The 25,249-nt window shown below is 43.8% G+C and overlaps 1 protein-coding gene across 1 annotated transcript in view; it reads left to right on the forward strand.

Annotated features, from left to right (window-relative positions):
• LOC144506603 (E3 ubiquitin-protein ligase DZIP3-like) overlaps window positions 1-24,843 on the forward strand; it is a 143,337-nt gene extending 118,494 nt beyond the window's left edge. The window contains exon 33 of the mRNA XM_078232952.1: window positions 23,949-24,843. Within this exon, the coding sequence (XP_078089078.1) occupies window positions 23,949-24,073 (125 nt within the window). The 3' untranslated portion in view covers window positions 24,074-24,843. The remainder of the gene's footprint in view (window positions 1-23,948) is intronic.
• Window positions 24,844-25,249: the final 406 nt, after the last annotated feature.

Consider the following 25,249-nt stretch of genomic DNA (forward strand, 5'->3'; position numbering starts at 1 on the left):
CAGCAGTGTAGGTGCTGTGAGGCAGCAGTGTAGGTGCTGTGAGGCAGCAGTGTAACCACTGTGCCAAATACTCCTCTTCCTAAAAATGTAACGTTTAGTTTCATTAGCTATAACTCAAAGCTACCTGCAGCTCTAAAACATGAAGTCACCTTCAAGCCCTATTTGAGATTCTAAGATGTCTCTGAGAGTTACCTCAACTTTAAAATAATGCATGTGCAGTATATAGATAAATTACAGTCATCCCAGGGAGACAGGAGATATTAGCCAGGATTTTCCGGCCCCATCCTGTTTGGTCCCGCCATGGGGGATTTCGTGGTCCAGATAAAAGTCCATTGACTATCGTTGGGACTGGACAATCCAGGCAGTGTGTGATGGGTGGGGCCCAGGGCCCACCCATTGTTTGTATGATTCATTTAAATGAAAAGTAGGTAGATTTCTCACAAAATATTCTTGGGATGTAGTAGGTGAGTAATCTGAGGTGAAGCAATACGTGTGGCATGCTGGGAAGGAAAGGTGACTTTGGGCTTATGGACCTAAAGATTGGGGTGGATCCATCTTTTGGCAGGCAGAGTTGGAAGTAACAGGAAAAGATCACTGTGCTTGAATGGAAATAAAGGTTGATCTTCTGTTCCTGATCCATCCAGTTTCAAGGAGAAACCCTGTTCCACTGTACTATGTTTACATATTCTTGCTTTTGAGTAGACCTCTTCACAGGGGCACAGGAGGAAGCCACCCAGGAAGATGAGGGGAAGGAGGTAACCACAAGTCAACAGGGGAAACAGAAGACAGGGGAAACCCATTGGCAGGCTGACAGAGGCAGAACCATCTGCTTAAGAGGATTTGATAGCTATGTGGCAGCCCACTACATGAACATGCGACAGCACAGTGGTTGGCACTGCTGGCTCTCTGTGCCAGGAACCTGAGTCTGTGCGGAGTTTGCACATTCTCTCTGTGTCTGTGTGAGTTTCCACTGGGTGCTTCTGTTTCCTCTCACAGTCCAAAGATGTGTCGGCTCAGTGGATTAGCCATCGGGTTGTTGTACAAACCTGTGGGTTTTAACCTCTACTAGCAAACACCAAGGATCCAGAGCCTCTGTGCTGGCTGTGTTTGATTGGCCTAATCAAACGATGCAGTCGGGTTTTTGTGGTAAAGTAGCAGATAAACACAACTTTATTTTGTAGCTACTTAGACACTAGTCAATCATAGAAACCCTACAGTACAGAAAGAGGCCATTCGGCCCATCGAGTCTGCACCAACCACAATCCCACCCAGGCCCCACCCCCATATCCCTACATATTTTACCCGCTAATCCACGCATCCCAGGACACTAAGGGGCAAAATTTAGCATGGCCAATCAACCTAACCCGCACATCTTTGGACTGTGGGAGGAAACCGGAGCACCCAGAGGAAACCCACGCAGACACGAGGAGAATGTGCAAACTCCACACGGACAGTGACCCAAGCCGGGAATCGAACCCAGGTCCCTGGAGCTGTGAAGCAGCAGTGCTAATCACTGTGCTACCGTGCCGCCCTTGCAATCCTTGCAATGCTTAAAACAAGTACTCACTATCTGCTAATTTATTTAACTTAAGATTGATTTCCACTTGCATGAAACCTGGCCAGGATTATGCTGCATCGCTTTCTCTTCTTGCAGTCTTCTTCCTGTGAGCTTTGGTCCCTGGGTTTTTCACACTGCCCACAAGCGCTTTGTGTTAGCATTCTTATAACCCGAACCAGCCAATGAATTGATCAGAAACCCGATTGGATTGTTTGATTAGGTCAATCAAATGGAGCCAGCACAGAGAATCTGGACCCTCAAGACTCCAGCATGTTTTTCGGCCTTGCTCATCTAGCTGACTTCCCAATGCCCATATAAGGCTCCAACATTTCTGGAACCAACTTCTTCAGCTCTTTGGTTTGGGATCAAGCTGCTATATCCACATCTTGTGTCCTTCAGGCCAGCTTGGCCACGGGAAATCCCAGCATACTTAAAAACAACTTTGGCCAAAAATCAGGTTTGTTTGATTGAAGATCCTTCAGCATATTAAAAATTAAATCTCCGCAGGCCATTCAGCCACAGGGTATAGGGTGGGAGGTGGGCCTGGGTAAAATGGTCTTTCGGACAGTCAGTGCACACTCGATGGGCCGAATGGCCTCTTTCTGCACTATAGGGTTCTATCAACAATCTAGACAACCCCTTTCTTAAAGGTTACACAATGCCCAAAATCTGTACGGAATAAATTGAGTAAGAAGTTTAACAACACCAGGTTAAAGTCCAACAGGTTTATTTGGTAGCAAAAGCCACACAAGCTTTTGGAGCTCCAAGCCCCTTCTTCAGGTGAGCGGGAATTCTGTTCACAAACAGGGCATATAAAGACACAGACTCAATTTACATGAATAATGGTTGGAATGCGAATACTTACAGCTAATCAAGTCTTTAAGATACAAAGAACGTGAGTGGAGAGAGCATCAAGACAGGCTAAAAAGATGTGTATTGTCTCCAGACAAGACAGCCAGTGAAACTTTGCAGGTCCAGGCAAGCTGTGGGGGTTACAAATAGTGTGACATGAACCCAATATCCCGGTTGAGGCCATCCTCGTGTGTGCGGAACTTGGCAATCAGTTTCTGCTCAACGACTCTGCGCTGTCGTGTGTCGTGAAGGCCGCCTTGGAGAACGCTTACCCGAATATCAGAGGCCGAATGCCCGTGACCGCTGAAGTGCTCCCCAACAGGAAGCGAACAGTCTTGCCTGGTGATTGTCGAGCGGTGTTCATTCATCCGTTGTCGCAGCGTCTGCATAGTTTCCCCAATGTACCATACCTCTGGACATCCTTTCCTGCAGCGTATCAGGTAGACAACGTTGGCCGAGTTGCAAGAGTAGGTACCGTGTACCTGGTGGATGGTGTTCTCACGTGAGATGATGGCATCTGTGTCGATGATCCGGCACGTCTTGCAGAGGTTGCTGTGGCAGGGTTGTGTGGTGTCGTGGTCACTGTTCTCCTGAAGGCTGCGGACAATGGTCTGTTTGAGGTTGTGCGGTTGTTTGAAGGCAAGAAGTGGGGGTGTGGGGATGGCCTTGGCGAGATGTTCGTCTTCATCAATGACATGTTGAAGGCTCCGGAGGAGATGCCGTAGCTTCTCCGCTCCGGGGAAGTACTGGACGACGAAGGGTACTCTGTCCACTGTGTCCCGTGTTTGTCTTCTGAGGAGGTCGGTGCGGTTTTTCGCTGTGGCGCGTCGGAACTGTTGATCAATGAGTCGAGCGCTATAACCTGTTCTTATGGCTGACAAAGGAAGTCAGGGAATGCATCAAGGCAAAAGAGAGAGCCTGTAATGTGGCAAAGAGTAGTGGGAAGTCAGAAGATTGGGAAGGCTATAAAAACAAACAGAGGATAACAAAGAGAGAAATAAGGAAGGAGAGGATCAAATATGAAGGTAGGCTAGCCAGTAACATTAGGAATGATAGTAAAAGTTTCTTTAAATACATTAAAAACAAACGGGAGGCAAAAGTAGACATTGGGCCGCTCCAAAATGACGCTGGTAATCTAGTGATGGGAGACAAGGAAATAGCTGAGGAACTTAATAAGTACTTTGCGTCAGTCTTCACAGTAGAAGACATGAGTAATATCCCAACAATTCAGGAAAGTCAGGGGGCAGAGTTGAATATGGTTGCCATCACAAAGGAGAAAGTGCTAGAGAAACTAAAAGGTCTGAAAATTGATAAATCTCCGGGCCCAGATGGGCTACATCCTAGAGTTCTAAAGGAGATAGCTGAAGAAATAGTGGAGGCGTTAGTTATGATCTTTCAAAAGTCACTGGAGTCAGGGAAAGTCCCAGAGGATTGGAAAATCGCTGTTGTAACCCCACTGTTCAAGAAGGGAACAAGAAAAAAGATGGAAAATTATAGGCCAATTAGCCTAACCTCAGTTGTTGGCAAAATTCTAGAATCCATCGTTAAGGATGAGATTTCTAAATTCTTGGAAGTACAGGGTCGGATTAAGACAAGTCAGCATGGATTTAGTAAGGGGAGGTCGTGCCTGACAAACCTGTTAGAGTTCTTTGAAGAGATAACAAATAGGTTAGACCAAGGAGAGCCAATGGATGTTATCTATCTTGACTTCCAAAAGGCCTTTGACAAGGTGCCTCACGGGAGACTGCTGAGTAAAATAAGGGCCCATGGTATTCGAGGCAAGGTACTAACATGGATTGACGATTGGCTGTCAGACAGAAGGCAGAGAGTTGGGATAAAAGGTTCTTTCTCAGAATGGCAACCGGTGACAAGTGGTGTCCCGCAGGGTTCAGTGTTGGGGCCACAGCTGTTCTCTTTATATATTAACGATCTAGATGACGGGACTGGGAGCATTCTGGCCAAGTTTGCCGATGATACAAAGATAGGTGGAGGGGCAGGTAGTATTGAGGAGGTGGGGAGGCTGCAGAAAGATTTAGACAGTTTAGGAGAGTGGTCCAAGAAGTGGCTGATGAAATTCAACGTGGGCAAGTGCGAGGTCGTACACTTTGGAAAAAAGAATAGAGGCATGGACTATTTTCTAAACGGTGACAAAATTCATAATGCTAAAGTGCAAAGGGACTTGGGAGTCCTAGTCCAGGATTCTCTAAAGGTAAACTTGCAGGTTGAGTCCGTAATTAGGAAAGCAAATGTAATGTTGTCATTTATCTCAAGAGGCTTGGAATACAAAAGCAGGGATGTACTTCTGAGGCTTTATAAAGCACTGGTTAGGCCCCATTTGGAGTACTGTGAGCAATTTTGGGCCCCACACCTCAGGAAGGACATACTGGCACTGGAGCGGGTCCAGCGGAGATTCACACGGATGATCCCAGGAATGGTAGGCCTGACATACGATGAACGTCTGAGGATCGTGGGATTATATTCATTGGAGTTTAGGAGGTTGAGGGGAGATCTGATAGAAACTTACAAGATAATGAACGGCTTAGATAGGATGGACGTAGGGAAGTTGTTTCCATTAACAGGGGAGACTAGGACGCGGGGGCACAGCCTTAGAATAAAAGGGAGTCACTTTAGAACAGAGATGAGGAGAAATTTCTTCAGCCAGAGAGTGGTGGGTCTGTGGAATTCATTGCCACAGAGGGCTGTGGAGGCCGAGACGTTGAGCGTCTTCAAGACAGAAATTGATAAATTCTTGATTTCTCGAGGAATTAAGGGCTATGGGGAGAGAGCGGGTAAATGGAGTTGAAATCAACCATGATTGAATGGTGGAGTGGACTCGATGGGCCGAATGGCCTTACTTCCGCTCCTATGTCTTATGGTCTTATGGTCTTATGAGGGCATCTTTCAGCGTCTGGAGGTGTCTGTTGTGATCCTCCTCATCCGAGCAGATCCTGTGTATACGGAGGGCTTGTCCGTAGGGGATGGCTTCAATTGCACAGCTTTGACAATGCTACTTCATACCAACCAACTTACAGAATCAACAACCACAGAACTTCGGTGATTGCCATCACATAGTCACAGCAGCTACAAACATTACTGTTTTCATTCATTCTGTTTGAGTGTAACATTTGGCATCCTAAATCTATTCTGCTTAGAGAGTAAAGGAAGACGATAGGATTAAGCCTCATGGGACTGAAATGACCCTTATGTCACAGTAACTACTTCCCCAGATAGCCAGCTGCAAATCTCTTGCTGATGCTTGGGTAGTATATCCCTGCCTTCTGTCTCTTTCCTGTGCAAACACCTGAGCGGGGTGGGGGGGTTGGGCGAGGCGGGGCCGGGGGGGGGGGCGCAGTGGAGGGAGTAGGTGTTGAGGGTAGACACACAAGAGCTGCTGTCACTAAAGGTTGTCGGACACACGACCAACATCCTATTCGGAGACTCTTGCTGGGCCAAAGCTCTGAAAGGTCATTCAGCAGCCGGAACGTTCCAGCCCTTCACGCGTCAGATCTCCTCATCCCACCGATGTGAACAGAGATTACAATGGCTCGCGGGAGAACTGGCAACAGGGGGCGTAGCTGAAAAATTCTCGCCATCATGTTGAAACCAAGTGGATTATAAGTGGGTTGGGGTTACTGTTTCAGATTGTTAACATTTTATCCCCCCACCCCCCAGTCATTTTGTGTGGGAGGGGGGCATTAAAATCGATTAAAAGTTATTCAATTTTTTTCCAAAACTTTGAAGTAATTATGTAACTAATGCTAAGTTATGTAAGGTGGTTGAAGTCTGCCCTCGATAATGCAGTGATGATAGTAGTTTCTTATCATCTGCTATTCAGAGTAAATAACACAAGTGATTGGATCAGATAAAGTTCCAATGACACCAAAAAATGATTGTATACTTAGATGAGCATCAGAAGGTTAACATAGAGCTTTTATCTTTGTAAGGGTATGCAATCTCTCTTCCTTTTCCTCTCTCGCTCTTCAGATGATTGCTAGTAAACTTGTGATAAGGACTGTTTGCCCCAGACACCCACTCGCCCCAGTTTTCCATTTGCCATGTGTCCCTCTTCGATGCCTTCAATATACCCGTAACCTATCAGAAATTCAGTACAACGGGTGAATAAAAGTTCGATATTTTTCCACTCTATAACAGCATTGACATTTTAGCAAGCTCCCTTAGCGTTCTGTCTTAATCCTTAAATACTGTAACCTGTGTGGAATGTATCTTAATTATCTGACTATATGCATTAAACAAACGTAATTATTGCCTAACCATTAATATAGGTTCATATGAAAATTTACCACCCATACGAGATATTAATCCATTTTATCCTTTCTGTTACTGAGTGATAATAACGAACAGTGATGACGGGTGGCACGGTAGCGCAGTGGTTAGCACTGCTGCTTCACAGCTCCAGGGACCTGGGTTCGATTTCCAGCTTGGGTCACTGTCTGTGTGGAGTTTGCACGTTCTCCCCATGTCTGCGTGGATTTCCTCCGGATGCTCAGGTTTCCTCCCACAGTCTGAAAGACGTGCTGGTTAGATTGACCCAAACAGGTGCCAAACTGTGGCGACTAGGGGAATTTCACAGCAACTTCACTGCAGTGTTAATGTAAGCTTACTTGTGATTAATAAATAAACTACTTGTTAATGCAGGAGGTTGAAGTTATGCATATTTAGTGCTCCAGCATCCTCAGCTAGAAGATGCATGCAAAGACCTCTGTACTCACCGTGCACTTGCTTTTAGCCGTGAATTAAGTTGCTTTTACTCAGGTTTGTTCTTATCTAAACCACCCTTGACCTTCGAACATGTCTGCCACCCATAAACTCCACTCTGAGATTCTCAGACAGAGCCCTATAACAGAAAATAAGTGGGGTCCTGAATGGAGGAAGAGGTTGCTGCTATAAGACTCCCTTCTCTCAGTGGATGACCTGACACCTAATTCTACTGCTTCCTTGGACCTACTACCACTTCTAGTTGGCAGCCTCAGGAGATGGTAATTGAGGAAGATGCCAGAAAAATCAACCAGGACCCAGGCCTTTATATCCATTACCATTTGCACATGGTGGATGGGAAATAAGCATCCAGTACCTCTTGTAGCAGGGTGGGTATAGAGAATTCCAGGTTGGGATGGTCAGGTGTGTTAGAATATGCCTTTAAGGAATACCACTGTGTCATGTGATCCAGTCTTAGTTTCATTTTTGCTTTGATCAGGGCACGCACACAGCTCTGATGTGCCCCGGGCCCTCTGTCGGGTGCTGGTGCACAACAGCCTGAGTTGCTTCGTGGGAATGCACAGCGAGGAGGGGTTGCCTGTATGAGCTGCTACATACATTTCACCTCCTTGCCCTTGCCTGCTGCCCAGCCATGTCTGGTATGCCTTGTTGCCTGCTGTCCAGCATCGGATGTCCCCGGTGGAAAACTCTACACGTAGTCCTCCCACTAAACTTTAGGGAGCTGGAGTGGAGGGTGTTGCACGCAGCAATCCCATACAACCGCAGGTTATGTTGGTTCACAGCTTCCAAGATGCACGTGCCTTTTGCAGCCTTGTGGACTCTGTGAACCACCATATGTAAGCTGTCCTAGGCTGCACCTCCTTTCCAGGTTTCTGGAAGAAAAACCTGTTACTTGGCCTTCAATCCCACACCCCTGACCCTTGGGCCCCCGATAACCAAAGGCATCCTCCCTCACTTCATCAGAAGAAATATCTTGTAGTTCCATTGCCATTTTAGAGTTCACTTCCTGTTCAACTTGTTCAGGATTGTGGTTCCTCAGGAAATCAGCGAGTGATAAGCATCAGGTAATTCATCCGTACCTTTGGCGGATGAGGATGAATGTGCAGTTTTTTTATTTTTTAAAAGTAAAATGACAAACTGCCCTCTTGCCTCACCTTCAATTTTCTGCATTTTTGACACCAGATTGATCGTGTCACTTCATATTGACTGATCCTTCTTGATTTAAATGAGTATGAATTTTCTGAAAGAGCAGGCTTTTTTTTCTCCCTCCTCAGCACTGGGACTCAAGTCATTCCTACTCCCCTCCACCTGCATAACTTGCATAACTCTGAGATACAGAAGGATCCGGCTATCCGGTACATGAATCACAAGAGATAGTATGCAGGGACAGCAAATGATTAGGAAGGCAAATTGAATGGTGTTGTTTATTGCAAGGGGAATGGAACGTAAACATAGGGATTACTGAAAGTAGGGATTACTCTCACTGAACAATTTCTCCCTCAACTTCTCTCACTTGCTCCAAACAAAAGATATGGCTATGGGTACTTGGAGAGGAAGGGATTAATCAAGAACAGTCAGCATCAGTTTGGTAAGGCAAAGTCATGTCTGACCACCTTGATTGAATTTTTGGAAGAGGTGACCAGGTGTGAGAGATAGGGGAAATGCATTTGATGTAGTCTAATTAGACTTCAGCAAGGCTTTTGACAAGCTCCCACATGGGAGACTGATAGCGAAGGTAAGAACCCGTGGGTTCCAAGGAAACTTAGCAAATTGGATCCAGAATTGGCTGAGTGGCAGGAAGCAGAAGGTGATTTTCAAGGGGTGTTTTTCAGACTGAAAGACTGTGTCCAGTGGAATCCCACAGGGATCGGTGTTGGGGCTCTTGCTGTTTGTGGTTTATATAAATGATTTATATTGGAATGTAGGAGGGTTGATCAGTAAGTCCGTGCATAATACGAAAATTGTAAGGGTGGTAAATAGTGAGGAGGATAGCCTTAGATTACAGGAGGATATAGACTAGCTGGTCAGATGGGCTGATCACTGGGCAAATGGAATTCAGTCTGGGTAAGAGTGAGGTGATGCACTTGGGCAGGACAAACATGATGAATGGCAGAACTCTGGGAAGCACTGAGGATCTGAGGGACCTTGGTATGCATGTATACTGGTCCCTTGAAGTAGCAGGATAGATGGATAAAGTGGTTAGGAAGACATATGGTATACTTGCCTTTATAAGCCAAGGCATAGAGTTTAAGAGCAGGGAGGTTATGCTGGAACAAATGAAATGTTGGTTAGGTCACAGCTAAAGTACTGTGTGTAGTTCTTGAATCCACATTATAGGAAGGATGTGATAGTACTGGAAAGGGTGCAAAGGAGATTTACCAGGATGTTGCCTGGCCTGGAGAGTTTTAGTTATGAAGAGAGATTGGATAGACTGGGGTTGTTTTCCTTGGAGCAGAGAAGACTGAGGGGGGGGATTTGATTGAGATGTATAAAATGATGAGGAGCATATATAGAGTTGACAGGAAAAAACTTTTCCCTTTGGTGGAGGAATCAATGACCAGGGGGCTTAGAATTAAGGTAAGGGGCAGTAGGTATAGAGGGGATATGAGGAAAAACTTTTTCACCCGGAGGGTGGTGGGAGTCTGGAACTCGCTCCTGAAAGGATGATGGAGGCAGAGACCCTCATAATATTTAAGAAGTATTTAGATGTTTGCTATGCCAAGGCTTACAAGGCCAAGTGCTGGAAAATGGGATTAGCAAAGTTGGGTGGTTTGTCTCTGACCAGCACAGACACAATGTGCTGAAAGGCCTTTTTCTGTGCTATAAACCTCTCTGACTTTTTGACTCAACACATTTTTTGATTTGCCAATCAAGTGAAGTGATTTTTTGTATTTGAAAGTAAAGTCATTTCAGATTTCTACTTGCTGACACACATATTTCCTTTTTGCTTTGTTACCCAGCCTTCTGCAGAGCTTATCATTATTTTTCACCTCTAGTTTCATCTCATCCGTTCGCAGTGCGAAGCAAGCTAGCAGCAATGCTCCTCATTAATATTAAGTACACAGGAAGTGTTGCGTTTGCCACTTCGATCAGATAACAGCCAAGTCCTGTAGTCCTCACTCCATAAACAACCAGTTCATATCCTGTGGCAAACTAGCTAAGTTAAAAAAATGTTTTGTTTTGCTGTCTATCGGGGCAGTGAATTACAGATTTGCTCAGTTTTCAGATAAAACAAGGGCTTCTGAAAGTGTATTTATTATTCGTCACAAGTCAGGCTTACATTAACACTGCAATGAAGTAACAGTGAAATTCCCCTAGTCGCCACACTCCGGGGCCTGTTCGGCTCAACGCACCTAACCAACACATCTTTCAGACTGTGGGAGGAAACCAGAGCACCCGGAGGAAACCCACGCAGACACGGGGAGAACGTGCAAACTTCACACAAACAGTGACCCAAGCAAGGAATTGAACTTAGGTTCCTGGTGTTGTGAGCCAGTAGTGCTAACTACTGTGCCACCGTGCCGCCCAATTTAGATATAGTGAAAGTTTAGTACTAGGGCAGTTTCTTTACAACAAGGAAACTCCATGAAAACTACAAATTAAAGCATGATCAGATATTTAAAGAAAAACAGATTATCTAATTGTACACTGCAACATTCAGAATCTGAGATGTTCAATGTAGAATTGTAGCATTGAATCACTGAATTGTACAGCACAGGAAGAAGTGGTTTGGTCATTACTCACTCGGCCAGCTCTTCAGCAAATTACTTTAAAATTACCATTCAAGTTACTTCTGCCATCTTTTCATCCAGTGCATTCTAGATCATTGTAACTCATTCATTGGTTCTCATAACTTAAATCTGTGCCCCCTGGTTGCTAACCTTCCTGCCACTGCAAACAATTTCTCTCCATTTATTCTAGAAGTACGGTGCAGAAGGGGACCCATTCAGCCCTTCGTGTCCGCATTGGCTCTCCAAATAAGCATTATGAATTAGTGTCATTCTCACACGACCATTCACAGTTTAAGATATTATACTGTATATCTCAGGTCCCCTTTTCCCATCTCTCCCTTTCATCTCTCCACCAACGGTGCCAACATTTGCAGCCACAAATCTCCAAAAGCTGGGACTGGCTTTTCAAACCTGCCACTTTGCTACCTATTTCCACACAAATACTTGTGTCTTTTTCTTCAGGAAAGGGGTGTAACTTGTTACTTTAGGTGGAAAAACCCAACCCAAATAAACTGTTTTATATTGTAAAGATCATTGCTGTGCTTTTTTTTATATTGCGCTCATTGTGTTTGCAAGTGGCTCCAGTGTCCCGTTGAGTGCAATGAAAGAAAGGAAGAGTTTCCAGCTTTGACAAAGGGTCGTCTGGACTCGAAACGTCAGCTCTTTTCTCTCCTTACAGATGCTGCCAGACCTGCTGAGATTTTCCGGCGTTTTCTCTTTTCAGTTTCAGATTCCAGCATCCTTTTTTTAAAGTTTATTTATTAGTCACAAGTAAGGCTTACATTAACACTGCAATGAAGTTACTATGAAATTCCCCGAGTCGCCACAGTCCAGCACCTGTTCAGGTCAATGCATGTCTTTCAGAATGTGGGAGGAAAGCAGAGCACCCGGAAGAAACCCACACAGACACGGGGAGAACGTGCAAACTCCACACAGACAGTGACCCGAGGCCAGAATTGAACTCAGGTCCCTGGCGCTGTGAGGCAGCAGTGCTAACCACTGTGCCACCGTGCCGCAGTAATTTGCTTTTATCCAAATAAACTGTAAACTGGACCAGGCAAATAAACTGATAACAAACTATTTCATCTAAAGCCTGACATCTAATTGTATTTTACCCGCATACCTTTACTACCATAATCAGTTAGCTGGAATTTTCTGGCAGTTCACACTGGCAGGCTGGCAAACCCCACCGCAGGCTTCCCAGTGGCAAAGGGGACATTCAACGAAAAACCCCGTTGACAATGAGGGGACCGGAGGTTTCCACCGCTGATCAATGGCGGGCTACCTCGGCCACCGCGAAACACATGGCGGGTTGTGCAGAGAATGTCACCCCCATATTGTATTACACCACGCAAATAAGAGAGGCACCAACATATAATGTTGATCATAGATTCCAGAGGAATGAAATAAGACTGAAGTTGATTAAATGCTGAATGGCATAAAGAGTACAGCAAGGTTTTGAATCTGGGTATCATAGAATCATAGATTACTTACAGCACAGAAAGAGGCCATTCAGTCCGTCGAATCTGTCCGGCTTTCTGCAAGAGCAACTCCTCTGCCTTTTCCCCGTAACTCTGCAATTATTTCTTTGCTTCAGATAATGATCCAATTTTCTTTTGAAGGCCTCAACTGAACCTCCCTTCACCCCACGCTCAGGCAGTAAGTGAAAGTAAAGTAAAGTTTATTTATTAGTCACAAGTAAGGCTTACATTAACACTGCAATGAAGTTACGTGAAATTCCCCGAGTCACCACAGTCCAACGCCTGTTCAGGTCAATGCACCCGAACCAGCACGTCTTTCAGAATGTGGGAGGAAACCAGAGGAAACCCACGCAGACACAGGAAGAACGTGCAAACTCCACACAGACAGTGACCCAAGCCGGGAATCGAAGCCGGTTCCTGGCGCTGTGAAGCAGCAGTGCGAACCAAATTCCACATCTAATCACTCGCTGCATATGCAGGATTTTCCTCATGTCATTTCTTCTTTTACCAAGAGCTTTAATCAGTGACCTCTGGTTCTGGGGTGTTCTGCCAATGGGAGCAGTTTCTCTCCTCATGACGCCTCATGATTTTGAACACCTCTATCAAACCTCCTCTTAATCTTCTCTCCTCCAAGGAGAACAACCCCATCTCCTCCAAGCTATCCAGAGAAGTAGAATTCTGCATCTTCATCAGTGTTTTCTACATTATTATATATTATTATGAGAGTATTATTTAGAATTATGAGAGTTGTAAAACTCACAAAAGGTTAGTATGCAGATACAGCAAGTGATTAGGAAGGCAAATTGAATGTTGGTGTTTATTGCAAGGGAATCTTACCGCAGTTGTACAGTAGTACAGGATGGGCAATAAATGCTGACCTAGCCAGTGACACCCACATCCACTGAATGAATAATAAAAGCAAGGCCTTGGTCATCTGGAGTACTGACTACACTATTGGATTCCTTATTTGAAAAGAAGGTGTAGTTGCATTAGGAGCATTTCAGAGAATAAAGTAAAGCTTATTTATTAGTCACAAGTAAGGCTTACATTAATATTGCATTGAAGTTACTGTGAAATTCCCCTAGTCACCACAGTACGGTGCCTGTTCGGGTCAATGTACCTAACCAGCACGTCTCTCAAACTGTGGGAGGAAACCGGAGCACCCGGAGGAAACCCACGCAGACACGGGAAGAACGTGCAAACTCCACACAGATAGTGAGCCAAGCCGGGAATCAAACCCGGGTCCCTGTCTCTGTGAAACAGCAGTGCTAACCACTGTGCCACCGTGCCACACCTCAATCTTCATTCAACTCATTCTGGTGAAGGAGGACTTACCTTATGAAGAAAGGTTGAACAGGTTGGGCCTATACCCATTGGAGTTTAGCAGAATGAGAGGTGAACGTTCTGAAATATTCAAGATTCTGAAGAGCCTTGGGAGGAATTTTCCACTTCTGGGGGAGACTAGAACTACATAGAACATAGAACAGTACAGCACAGAACAGGCCCTTCGGCCCACGATGTTGTGCCGAGCTTTATCTGAAACCAAGATCAAGCTATCCCACTCCCTATCATCCTGGTGTGCTCCATGTGCCTATCCAATAACCGCTTAAATGTTCCTAAAGTGTCTGACTCCACTATCACTGCAGGCAGTCCATTCCACACCCCAACCACTCTCTGCGTAAAGAACCTATCTCTGATGTCCTTCCTATATCTCCCACCACGAACCCTATAGTTATGCCCCCTTGTAATAGCTCCATCCACCCGAGGAAATAGTCTTTGAACGTTCACTCTATCTATCCCCTTCATCATTTTATAAACCTCTATTAAGTCTCCCCACAGCCTCCTCCGCTCCAGAGAGAACATCCCTAGCTCCCTCAACCTTTCCTCATAAGACCTACCCTCCAAACCAGGCAACATCCTGGTAAATCTCCTCTGCACTCTTTCCAGCGCTTCCACATCCTTCTTATAGTGAGGTGACCAGAACTGCACACAATATTCCAAATGTGGTCTCACCAAGGTCCTGTACAGTTGCAGCATAACCCCACGGCTCTTAAACTCCAACCTCCTGTTAATAAAAGCTAACACAATATAGGCCTTCTTCACAGCTCTATCCACTTGAGTGGCAACCTTTAGAGATCTGTGAATATGGACCCCAAGATCTCTCTGTTCCTCCACAGTCTTCAGAACCCTACCTTTGACCCTGTAATCCACATTTAAATTAGTCCTACCAAAATGAATCACCTCACATTTATCAGGGTTAAACTCCATTTGCCATTTTTCAGCCCAGCTTTGCATCCTATCTATGTCTCTTTGCAGCCTACAACAGCCCTCCACCTCATCCACTACTCCACCAATCTTGGTGTCATCAGCAAATTTACTGATCCACCCTTCAGCCCCCTCCTCTAAGTCATTAATAAAAATCACAAAGAGGGGCATAGTTTAAGAACAGGAGATCTCCCTTTAATAAGGAGAATCTTTTTTTCTCTCAGAAGAATTCTCTCCCTCCATAAAGCAATGGAGGCTGAGTCATCAAATTTATTCAAGGCTGAGTTAGTCAGATTTTTTGGGGGGGGCGGGGGGGCAGACAGAAAAGTGGTGTTGAGACCAGACCACAGCCAAGTCTTTCTGAATGGTGGGGCAGGCTGAGGCTCAAAGGGCCGAATGGCCTCCTGCTGCTCCTCAGTCCTATGTTCCTATGTGATGAAGTGACACCACCTGAAATGTTTATTTCCATTTCAGTTGGTAGTATCACTGCTGTGTTGGATTCCGCTGCCTTCAACAAAGAGCCACATCTGTTTATCTCCTGACTCATTGGCATTTTCAGCATAAAAACCACACAAGTTCAGCAGTTCTGAAACATTTTGATGGCATTTAAAACTTTTCTGCTTGCGTTGGCTTCCAAGGGTTGAGATTTACTAATGGCAAGATGTCTTTGTTCCGATATCATAACCGAGTATTCATTCAAAATAACCCGTAACACTGCACAATTCCCCTTGAGTTTTGAAAAATAAATAGTTTAATATTTAGGAAAGCAATTTCTATATGAAACTGCGGAAACACGCAGCAGTTTAGGCAACATCTCCATAGAATCCCGACAGTGCAGAAGGAGGCCATTCGGCCCATCATGTCTGCACCGATCACAATTCCACCCAGGCCCTATTCCGTAACCCCATGCATTTACCCTGCTAATCCCCCTGACACTAGGGTCAATTTAGCATGGGCAATCAAATTAACCCGCACATCTTTGGACTGTGGGAGGAAACCGGAGCACTTGGAGGAAACCCACGCAGACATGGGGGGAATGTGCAAACTCCACACAGAGAGTGACCCGAGGCCAGAATTGAACCCGGGTCCCTGGAGCTGTGAGGCAGCAGTGCTAACCACTGTGCCATCTGTGGAGAAAACAAGCAAGTTAACTTATCGGAATTACACCCAGAAGATCTGACAAAGGAATTAAATCTACACATTAACTTCTTCAATCTTCCCAAAAGATATTTGGCATGCAAAGTATTTATTTCCTTTTCTGTTTTTCTTTCTGATTTCCAGTCAGTATTTTGCTGTATGTGTACAATATGTGTATATTTGTGTACTTTATGTTTAATTTCAAACTGCTCCCTAATAAGGGGTTGGATATATGATAACCACTAATAAGCCAAATAAAGAATTTAGGAGAAACTACTTTATTCAGGAATTGGGGAGAATGTGGAGTTGGTGCCTCATAGTTGTTGAAGTTGATATTATTGATGCATTTAATGAGAGACTTGCGCTGGAATTCCACTGCCTCGCCCGCCATGGGAATCGGAGAGGGCAAAGGGCGGACAATGGGAAGGTCCGATGACCTTTGGTGGGATTTCCGGACTCAGGTCGCGCAAAGCTGTAAAATCATCCCCATGATATCCAGAGGGGGTGCAAGGAATAGAATGATATGAAGGCATGATGGGAAGAGGAAAGCCTCTCATTAAATGTATCAGTGATATCAGCTTCAACCACTTCATGCTGAGGGATACATGACGAGACCCCTGACGCCTCCATTAAATACCACCCGTGGCATCTGCTGTTCACCATTGTTACGTCACAATAGGAGTGTTACAGACATGACCATTCCAAAACATTGTTTACTGATCCTACAATACTGGTAGTTAAAACTAGTTCAAGAGCATTACAGATCTACGATTTAAATTAGACTAAATATAAAGTGCTGATAACTCCTTTATTAAGCTTATCCTGGTCGCTGGCCATCAATATGAAGAGGAGGAGCTGGTGCCAGAGTGGTATTGTTACTGGACTAGTAACCAGAGACCCAGGGTAATGTTCTGGGATCCCTGGTTTGAATCCCACCACAGCAGATGGTGAAATTTGAATTCAATGAAATAAATCTGGAATTAAAAGTCTAATGATGACCATGAAATCATGGTCATTGTAAAAACCCATTTGGTTCACTAATGTCCTTTAGGGAAGGAAAACAGGCAGCAGTGCTAACCACTGTGCCATCTGTGGAGAAAACAAGCAAGTTAACTTATCGGAATTACACCCAGAAGATCTGACAAAGAAATTAAATCTACACATTAACTTCTTCAATCTTCCCAAAAGATATTTGGCATGCAAAGTATTTATTTCCTTTTCTGTTTTTATTTCTGATTTCCAGTCAGTATTTTGCTGTATATGTACAATATGTGTACATTTGTGTACTTTATGTTTAATTTCAAACTGCTCCCTAATAAGGAACCCATTTGGTTCACTAATGTCCTTTAGGGAAGGAAAACTGCCATCCTTACCTGGTCTGGCCTACATGTGACTCCAGATCCACAGCAATGTGGTTGACTCTTAAATGTCTTCTGATATGAGCAACAAATGCTGGCCCAGTCAGCGATGCCCACATCCCATGAATGAATAAAAGAAACTAAGTGCATTTAAAATCAAATATGACAGAGGCTTGTTCCATCAAAGAAGGAGGCAAATGATGCCACTTCACTTTTGTTACGCAGTTAAACCACAAGCTGTCCATAGAATGACAGTAAGTTTCAACAAGGATGAATTCTTTCCTCCGTGGTAGCGGCGGGGTTGGGGGACTGGGAGGGAGGTAGTGAGGAACCAGGACACCTGAACCCTCGTACTTAAGTTTGATGCCTGGGGTACTTGAACTCCTAAACCTCATCTACAGGTAACTAAAGTGGTCCTTTGTCCCCATTTACACCAGTATCAACTCAGTTGTGAGTATTAGACTCGGGAACAACTAGTATTTCAACATGACCCTTGAAAACAAAGGGAAAAAGGATGAAATTCTAGTATGAACTATAGCATGATATTTCATAATTACTTTAATTGTGTGAAATCCGCTCTTTTTTATTAATGCACAATTTCATTTGAATACTCATCTTAAAATGGAAGAAAACATGCAAAAATGCTTGCAAAGGGGACTATATGCAATCATTAATTGCATAAGAGTACACATAAAAGCCTCATTTCTCACTTAACCTATGAGTCATTTTGGCAAGAACATTTATCATATTTCGTAAAAGTGAGAACCATATTTTTCAGGAAACTATAAATCTCTGATTCTTTGTGGTTCTAGTTGTTAGTAACATAAAGTTTCCACATTAGTTTGCTCATACTTAAGTTCAAAATAAGAAATGTATTCTAAAGAGTATGATTGATTAATTTGATGATACATTCCATTAAAAAAGAAAGACTATGAGAAGAATACTTCATCTGTGGCTAAGTAAGGAAGTTAAAGATACTACTAAATTATGAAAAAAATAAACAATGTTGTGAAGATTAGTTGTAAGCCAGAAGATTGGGAACATTTTAGAAACCAGAACAACATGGCCAAAAAAAAGTAGGGGGAGGTTAGTGTACGAGAAAAAACTAGCAAGAAATATGGGGTCAGAGAGCAAAAGTTTCTACAAGTATTTTAAAAGGAAAATGATAGCTAAAGTACACGTATCACAAGAGGTTAGCATGCATGTACAGCAAGTAATTAGAAAAACAAATTAAATTTTGGCTATTATTGCAAGGGAGATGGAGTACAAGAGTAAGGTCGGCACTGTGGCACAGTGGTTAGCACTGCTGCCTCACAGCGCCAGGGACCCGGGTTCAATTCCCGGCTTGGGTCACTATCTGTGTAGAGTTTGCACATTCTCTCTGTGTCTGCGTGGGTTTCCCCCCACAGTCTGAAAGACGTGCTGGTTAGGTGCATTGACCCAAACAGGTGCTGGTGACCAGGGGAATTTCACAGTAACTTCATTGCAGTGTTAATGTAAGCCTTACTTGTGACTAATAAATTAACTTTAAACTTTTTAAGGAAGTCTTGCTAGAACTGTTTGTGAGACCCGAGTTAGAGTATTGTGTCGAGTTTTGGTCTTCTTACTTCAGGAGGGATATACTTGCATTTGAAGCAGTTCAAAAAAGGTTCACTAGGCTGATTCCTGGGGTGAAGGTGTTCTTAGATTAGAAGAATGAAAAGTGATCTTATTGAAACATTCAAGAACCTGAGGGGGTTTGACAGGGTAGTTACTGAAAGGATATGTCCCCTCATGTGGAATCTGGGTTGCACAGTTTAAAAACAATTTAAGAATGAGCTGACGAGAAAATTCTAACTATATTTAAAGTGGCATTTAAGCCTATAAGAGGAATGTTCCTCACCTGGAACTGAAAAAGAGATAAGTTTGAAATTAAAGTGGTTTCCTTTTCATTTTTAAAATATTGTTCAATTGTTAATAGTTAAGTTGCTTCATTTGTTGTATTTAAACTGCAATTAAATAAAGTTTGTTTTACTATACTACTTTATCAGTGCAATAATTCAGGGAAGGAAGTATCCTTTCCTCATGTTTATGCCAAAATAGAAAAATTGTTGGGATCTAGTCTGGCTTTCTAATGTAACTTGGGTTTTGGTCTAGGACTCTTTAGGGAACTAACACCTTTAGGGAAAGAAATCTGCCATCCTTACCTGGTCTGGCCGACATGTGACTCGAGAGACACAGCAATGTGGTTGACTTTCAACTGCCCCTCTGAAATGTCCTAGCAAGCTACTCAGCTCAAGGGCAACTAGGGATGGACAATAAATGTTGACCAACCAGCGACGCCCACATCCCATGAATGAATAAAAAATATATAAATATTGTGGCTACAGGAGCAGGTCAGCAGCTAAAAAGGCCCAAGTCAGGATGATGGTAGACTTGGATGAGTATGGTTCCAACAACAATCAAAAACTTGACACATTCCAGGACAAAGCAGCCCGCTTGAGAGGCACCTCATCCATCAGCTTAAACAATCACTCCCTCCACAACCAACACACAGAGATTGCCGTGTATACTGTCAACAAGATGCATTGCAACCACTTACCAAGGCTCCTTTGACAGCACATTTGAAAACCACGGCCTCTACCATCTAGAGGGACAAGGGCTACAAATGCATGGGAACACCACCACCTGAGAGTTCTTTACCAAAATGTGCACCATCCTGACTTGGAACTGTATCATCTTTCACTGTCACTGAGTCAAAATCCTGGGACTCCTTTCTGAACCTACACTGGGTGGACTGCAATTGTTTAAGAAGGTGTAACATGTCTAATTGGAAGATGAGGTGTTGTTCTTCCAGTTTGAATTGGGTATCACTGGAGCATTGCAGCAGACCAAGGGTGGACATGAAGGCATGGGAGCAAGATGCTGAGTTGACAAGCAACGGGAAGATTGTGGTCATGTTTGTGAACTGAGCAAAGGTCTTCTGCAAAGCAGTCACCCAGTCTGCATTTAGTCTCTCCAGTGTAGAGGAGCTCACATTGGGAGCAGCGAATGCAGTAGACCAAATTGAAGGAGGTGGAAGTAAAATATTCCTACAGCTGAGAGGTGCGTTTGGGCCATTCTGAGCCGTTCGTTTTAATCCCATTTTCCAGCAGTTGGTCCGTAGCCTTGCAGTTTACAGCACTTCAGATGCAGATCCAGGTACCCTTTAAATGAGTTGAATGTTTCAGTCTCAACCACCAACTTAGGCAGTGAATTTCAGACACCCACAATCCTTTGGACGAAAATGTTTTCCTCTAATCCTTCTACTTCTGTTGGGGAGGCATAGTGGCACAGTGGCTAGCACTGCTGCTTCACAGTGCCAGGGACCCGGGTTCAATTCCCAGCTTGGGTCACTGTGGAGTTTGCATGTTCTCCCCGTGTCTGCGTGGGTTTCCTCCGGGTGCTCCGGTTTCCTCCCACAGTCAGAAAGACGTGCTGGTTAGGTGCATTGGCCGTGCTAAATTCTCCCTCAGTGTACCCAATCAGGTGCCGGAGTGTGGCGACTAGGGGATTTTCACAGTAACTTCATTGCAGTGTCAATGTAAGCCTTACTTGTGACTAATAAATAAACTTTACTTTTACCAATCTCCTTAAACTTATGTTCCCTGGTAATTGGCCCCGCAGCTAGGGGAAACAAGTCCTTCCTGTCCACCTTGTCTGGACCCTTCATAATTTTGTACATCTCAATCAGGTCATCCTCTATTCTAAGGAAAACAGTCCTAGTCCAGCTGATCTCTCCTCACAGCTGCAATTTAGCCCTGGCAGCATTCTTGTAAATCTCCCCTGCACTCTTTCCAGAGTAATTATGCACTTACCTGTAATGTGGTGCCCAGAAGTTACTCAAAATTCCAACTGTGGCCCAACCACTGTGCTATACAGTTCCATCATTACATCCCTGCTTTTGTACTTAATACCTCACCCAATAAAATAAACCATTCCATATGCTTTCTTGACCACCTTATCAACCTATCCTGCCACCTTCGAGGACATGTGGGACACGCACTCCAAGGTCTCTCACTTTCTCAACTCCTCTCAATATCTTTCCATTTATTAGGTATTCCTTTGCTTTGTTTGTCCTCCACAAATTCATGACCTCACACTTTTTCAGATTGAATTCCATTTGCCTCTTCACCGCCCACTCAACCAAACCATTGATATCATCCTGGAGTCAAGAACTACCCTCTTCACTATCAACTACACTGCTAATTTTTGTGTCGTCTGCAAATTTCCCAATCATGCTTCCCACATTTAAGTCTAAATCATAAATTATATATATAACAAACGACACTGAGCCCTGTTAAACACCACTGAAAAATCTTTTCCTTTCACAAAAATATCAATCGACCATTACCCTTTGTTTCCTGTCACTGAGTCAATTTTTGATCCAATCTGCCACTTTCCCCTGTACCCCAGGAGATCTCACTTTCCTGACCAGTCTGCCATGGGGTTATTGTCAAATGCCGTACTGAAATCCATGTAGACAATACCCACTGCACTACCCTCATCAATCCTCCTTGTTATTTCCTCAAACAATTCTACTACATTAGTCAGACACATCCTTCCCTTAATGAAACAATGCTGACTATCTCAGCTCAACCCATGCCTTTCTAAGTGACAGTTCCTTGATGATAGATTCAAGCATTTTCCCTACTACAGAAGTTAAGCTAACCGGCCTATAGTTACCTGCCTTTTGTCTACCTCCTTTTTTAAACAGTGGCGTCACATTTGCTGTTCCAATCCGCGGGAACCACCCCAGAGTCCAGCGAATTTTGGTAAATTAACACTAGTGCATTTGCTATTTCTCCCGCCATCTCTTTTAGTACCCTGGGATGCATTCCATCAGGGTCAGGAGACTTGTCTACCTTTAGCCCCATTAACTTGCTCAACACTACCTCTTTCGTGATAATGATAGTTTCTCGGTTCTCACCTGCCATAGCCTTCCTGTCATCAATTTTTGACATGTTATTTGTGTCTTCCACTGTGAAGACCGACACAAAATACCTGTTCAATGCCTCAGCCATTTTCTCATTTCCAGTTATTACAACCCCCTTCTCGTCCTCTAAAGGACCAATGTTAACTTTCGCCACTCTTTTTCGTTTTACATATTTGTAGAAACTTTTGCTATCTGTTTTTATATTCTGAGCTAGTTTACTCTCATAATCCATCTTACCTTTCTTTATAGCTTTTTTCATGGCTTTCTGCTGACCTTTAAAGATTTCCCAATCCTCTGGGTTCCCACTAATCTTTGCCACCTTGTATGCATTTTCTTTCAATTTGATACCTTCCTTTATTTCCTTAAATATCCATGGCTGATTATCTCTTTTTCTACAGTCCTTCCTTATCACTGGTATATACTTTTGCTCAGCACTGTGAAAGATCGCTTTGAAAGTCCTCCACTGTTCCTCAATTGTCCCACTGTAAAGTTTTTGCTCCCAGTCTCCCTCAGCCAACACCTCCCTCATCCCTTTATAGTCTCCTTTGTTTAAGCACAAGACACTGGTATTGGATTTTACCTTCTCACGCTCCGTCTGTATTTTAAATTCAACCATACTGTGATCGCTTCTTCCAAGAGGATCCCTAACTGCAAGATCATTAATTATTCCTGTCTCATTAACACAGGACCAGATCTAGGATAGCTTGCTCCCTTGTCGGTTCCATTACATACTGTTCAAGGAAGCTATCGCGGATACATTCTATGAACTGCTCCTCAAGGCTGCCTTTACCGACCTGGTTTGACCAATTGATATGTAGATTAAAATCCCCCATGATAATTGCTGTACTATTTTTACATGCATCAGTTATTTCTTTGTTTATAATTTTGCGATTATGGACATATTTGTTACATTCTTCCCAAGGCAAAGATTGTAACAAATTATTTGAAGCACTGTGGGATGAAAGAACAAATATGATTGTCTTACATCCCAGTTCATGAATATTCATAAATATGAGAGTTGTACTATCCCTAACGCCTAAATAATTGGAATTTTAGACCCTACAAAAAGACAATCTAACAAACATGAAATTCAATTGGATGATGGCTGGGATTTTCCAGCCCTTTTGGGGCGGGGTCTGCCACGAGATATTCGACAACCAGCCAAAACTCAGCGGGACTGGAAGATCCCACTGGCAAGTGGGCTGCAAAGTCCCACCCAATGTTTCCTGTTTAAATTGGACCCACAGCACTTAGGATTATCTCAGGAAAAGCATTTTTGAAAATCAATACACTGCTCCAAAAGGTACACCCAAATGACTTTATTCTATAATTAATTGGATGAATTATTTTGTTTTAACATTTAATATACCTTGCAGTTGTCCAAATATGCATTTTAATGAGGGTTAGCTTTGTTAGCCCCCGAATGTTGGGCAGCAGGATTGACCCATCGACGTTCAGTCAAATGTAGACAGCATGTCAACTTTGCACTGCCTGCTAATGACTCCTGTTTGCCTCCGCCAATGTGTGCACTTTTCATTTGCTGCAGACGTCAATAAAGGGTCCAATGTGGTTACTTCAGGCACTACTTAAAACTAGCCTGATCCAGCACAGTGGCATAGTGGTTAATACTGCTGCCTCACAGCACCAGAGACCTGGATTTGATTCCCGGCTTGGGTCACTGTCTGTATGGAGTTTGCATGTTCTCCCCATGTCTCCGTGGGTTTCCTCCGAGTTCCTCCTACAAGACGTGCTGGTTCGGTGCATTGACCCGAACAGGTGCTGGAGTGTGGTGACTAGGAGAATTTCACAGTAACTTCATTGCAGTGTTAATGTAAGCCTTATTTGTGACTAATAAATAAATAAACTTTCTTACAGATGCTCGTTGGCTTTTGGAAGTGCTGAGACCATTCAGAATAGTGATGTGCAACATTCAACAATGGCTGACCATTGGAGAGCATGCAAAACAAGACTTTCAAATGCTGCACTGCAGGTCTTCATGAAAGAGGTTAAAGGCAGAAAAGATGTCCTGTCCACGAAGGGGGCGGGGAGGGATGAGCATTGGGAAGGCAGGAAGCCTCTAAACATGCTCAGAAAGCAATGACAAGAGACACCAATGGATGTCAATGCTAGGCGTATAACTCCAAGATCCTGAATACAATGCAGAAGGAAGATTAATGGTTTCATAAAAGTGGTCAAAGTTTGTGAATGCATCTTCAGATGCCACATCCTGCCATATAGAACCATGGGGCAGTCTGCCACTCGCGTGCTTGTCAGTGATATTGTTCTGGATGAAATTAATGCAGCACCAAGCTACCCTGAGGAAGAGCCAAGTAATGTTCCAGTGGGAACTGGAGAAGTTGTCTGCACTGACGCATCTTCGCACGTCAATTGTCCACCTGTTGAGGTTCAAACTGAAGTTACCTCTACTGCCAGAGAACCTGTTAATGAATTCAATGCTCCCAAACAATCAGGACATCCCCGGACTGATTTACTTTATAAGGGACTGTATTTGAGATCTATTTGTTGTATAATATTATTTAAATGTGTTAATTGGGAAGTTAAAGGAGGAGGGATGTGGTAGTGTGTCCCTTTAAAGGAAAAGATCTTGGCAGGTCATGTGACTTGTTCAGCCAATCGGACCACAGTGCGCGAATCCTGGCGCTGAGCACGGGTTTTCCTTGCCAGTTAGGAGTGTGAAGTGATGGACTATGGTAGCCTTTATATCACTCTCTGTACATAGTTATTTTCCTTAATAAACCATTCATTCGTTAATCTACTTGATGATTGCCTGTCTTTGCAAGATACTACACAGGAGCATAGGATATCAGCTCAAAGGCAAGGTTATGACGAACCTTTCTAAAACACTGATTTGGTCTCAACTGGAGTATTGGGGGGGGGACAGAAGGTGGGGTCAGGGCTTAGAGGAGTGAAGCGAAAAGGCTCTGGTGTCCAATGTGTGGTGGGGATGGTGGAAACGATCTGTCAAGGAAAGAAAATGAGGGGCATAAAGAGCAGTGTCAATACTGTCTGCATGTGGGTCGTTTAAGGGTGTTAGTTAGCAGAGTCCTTACAATGCTTTAGATCCACCTACAACATTTCAATTATCCAGTCTACAGGTACAGCAAGTGAGTAGGAAAGCTATTGGAATATGAGGGGTATTGATCAGAAAAGCAGGG

Source organism: Mustelus asterias, chromosome 17, assembly GCF_964213995.1.
Source record: "Mustelus asterias chromosome 17, sMusAst1.hap1.1, whole genome shotgun sequence".
Taxonomy (NCBI): Eukaryota; Metazoa; Chordata; class Chondrichthyes; order Carcharhiniformes; family Triakidae; genus Mustelus; species Mustelus asterias.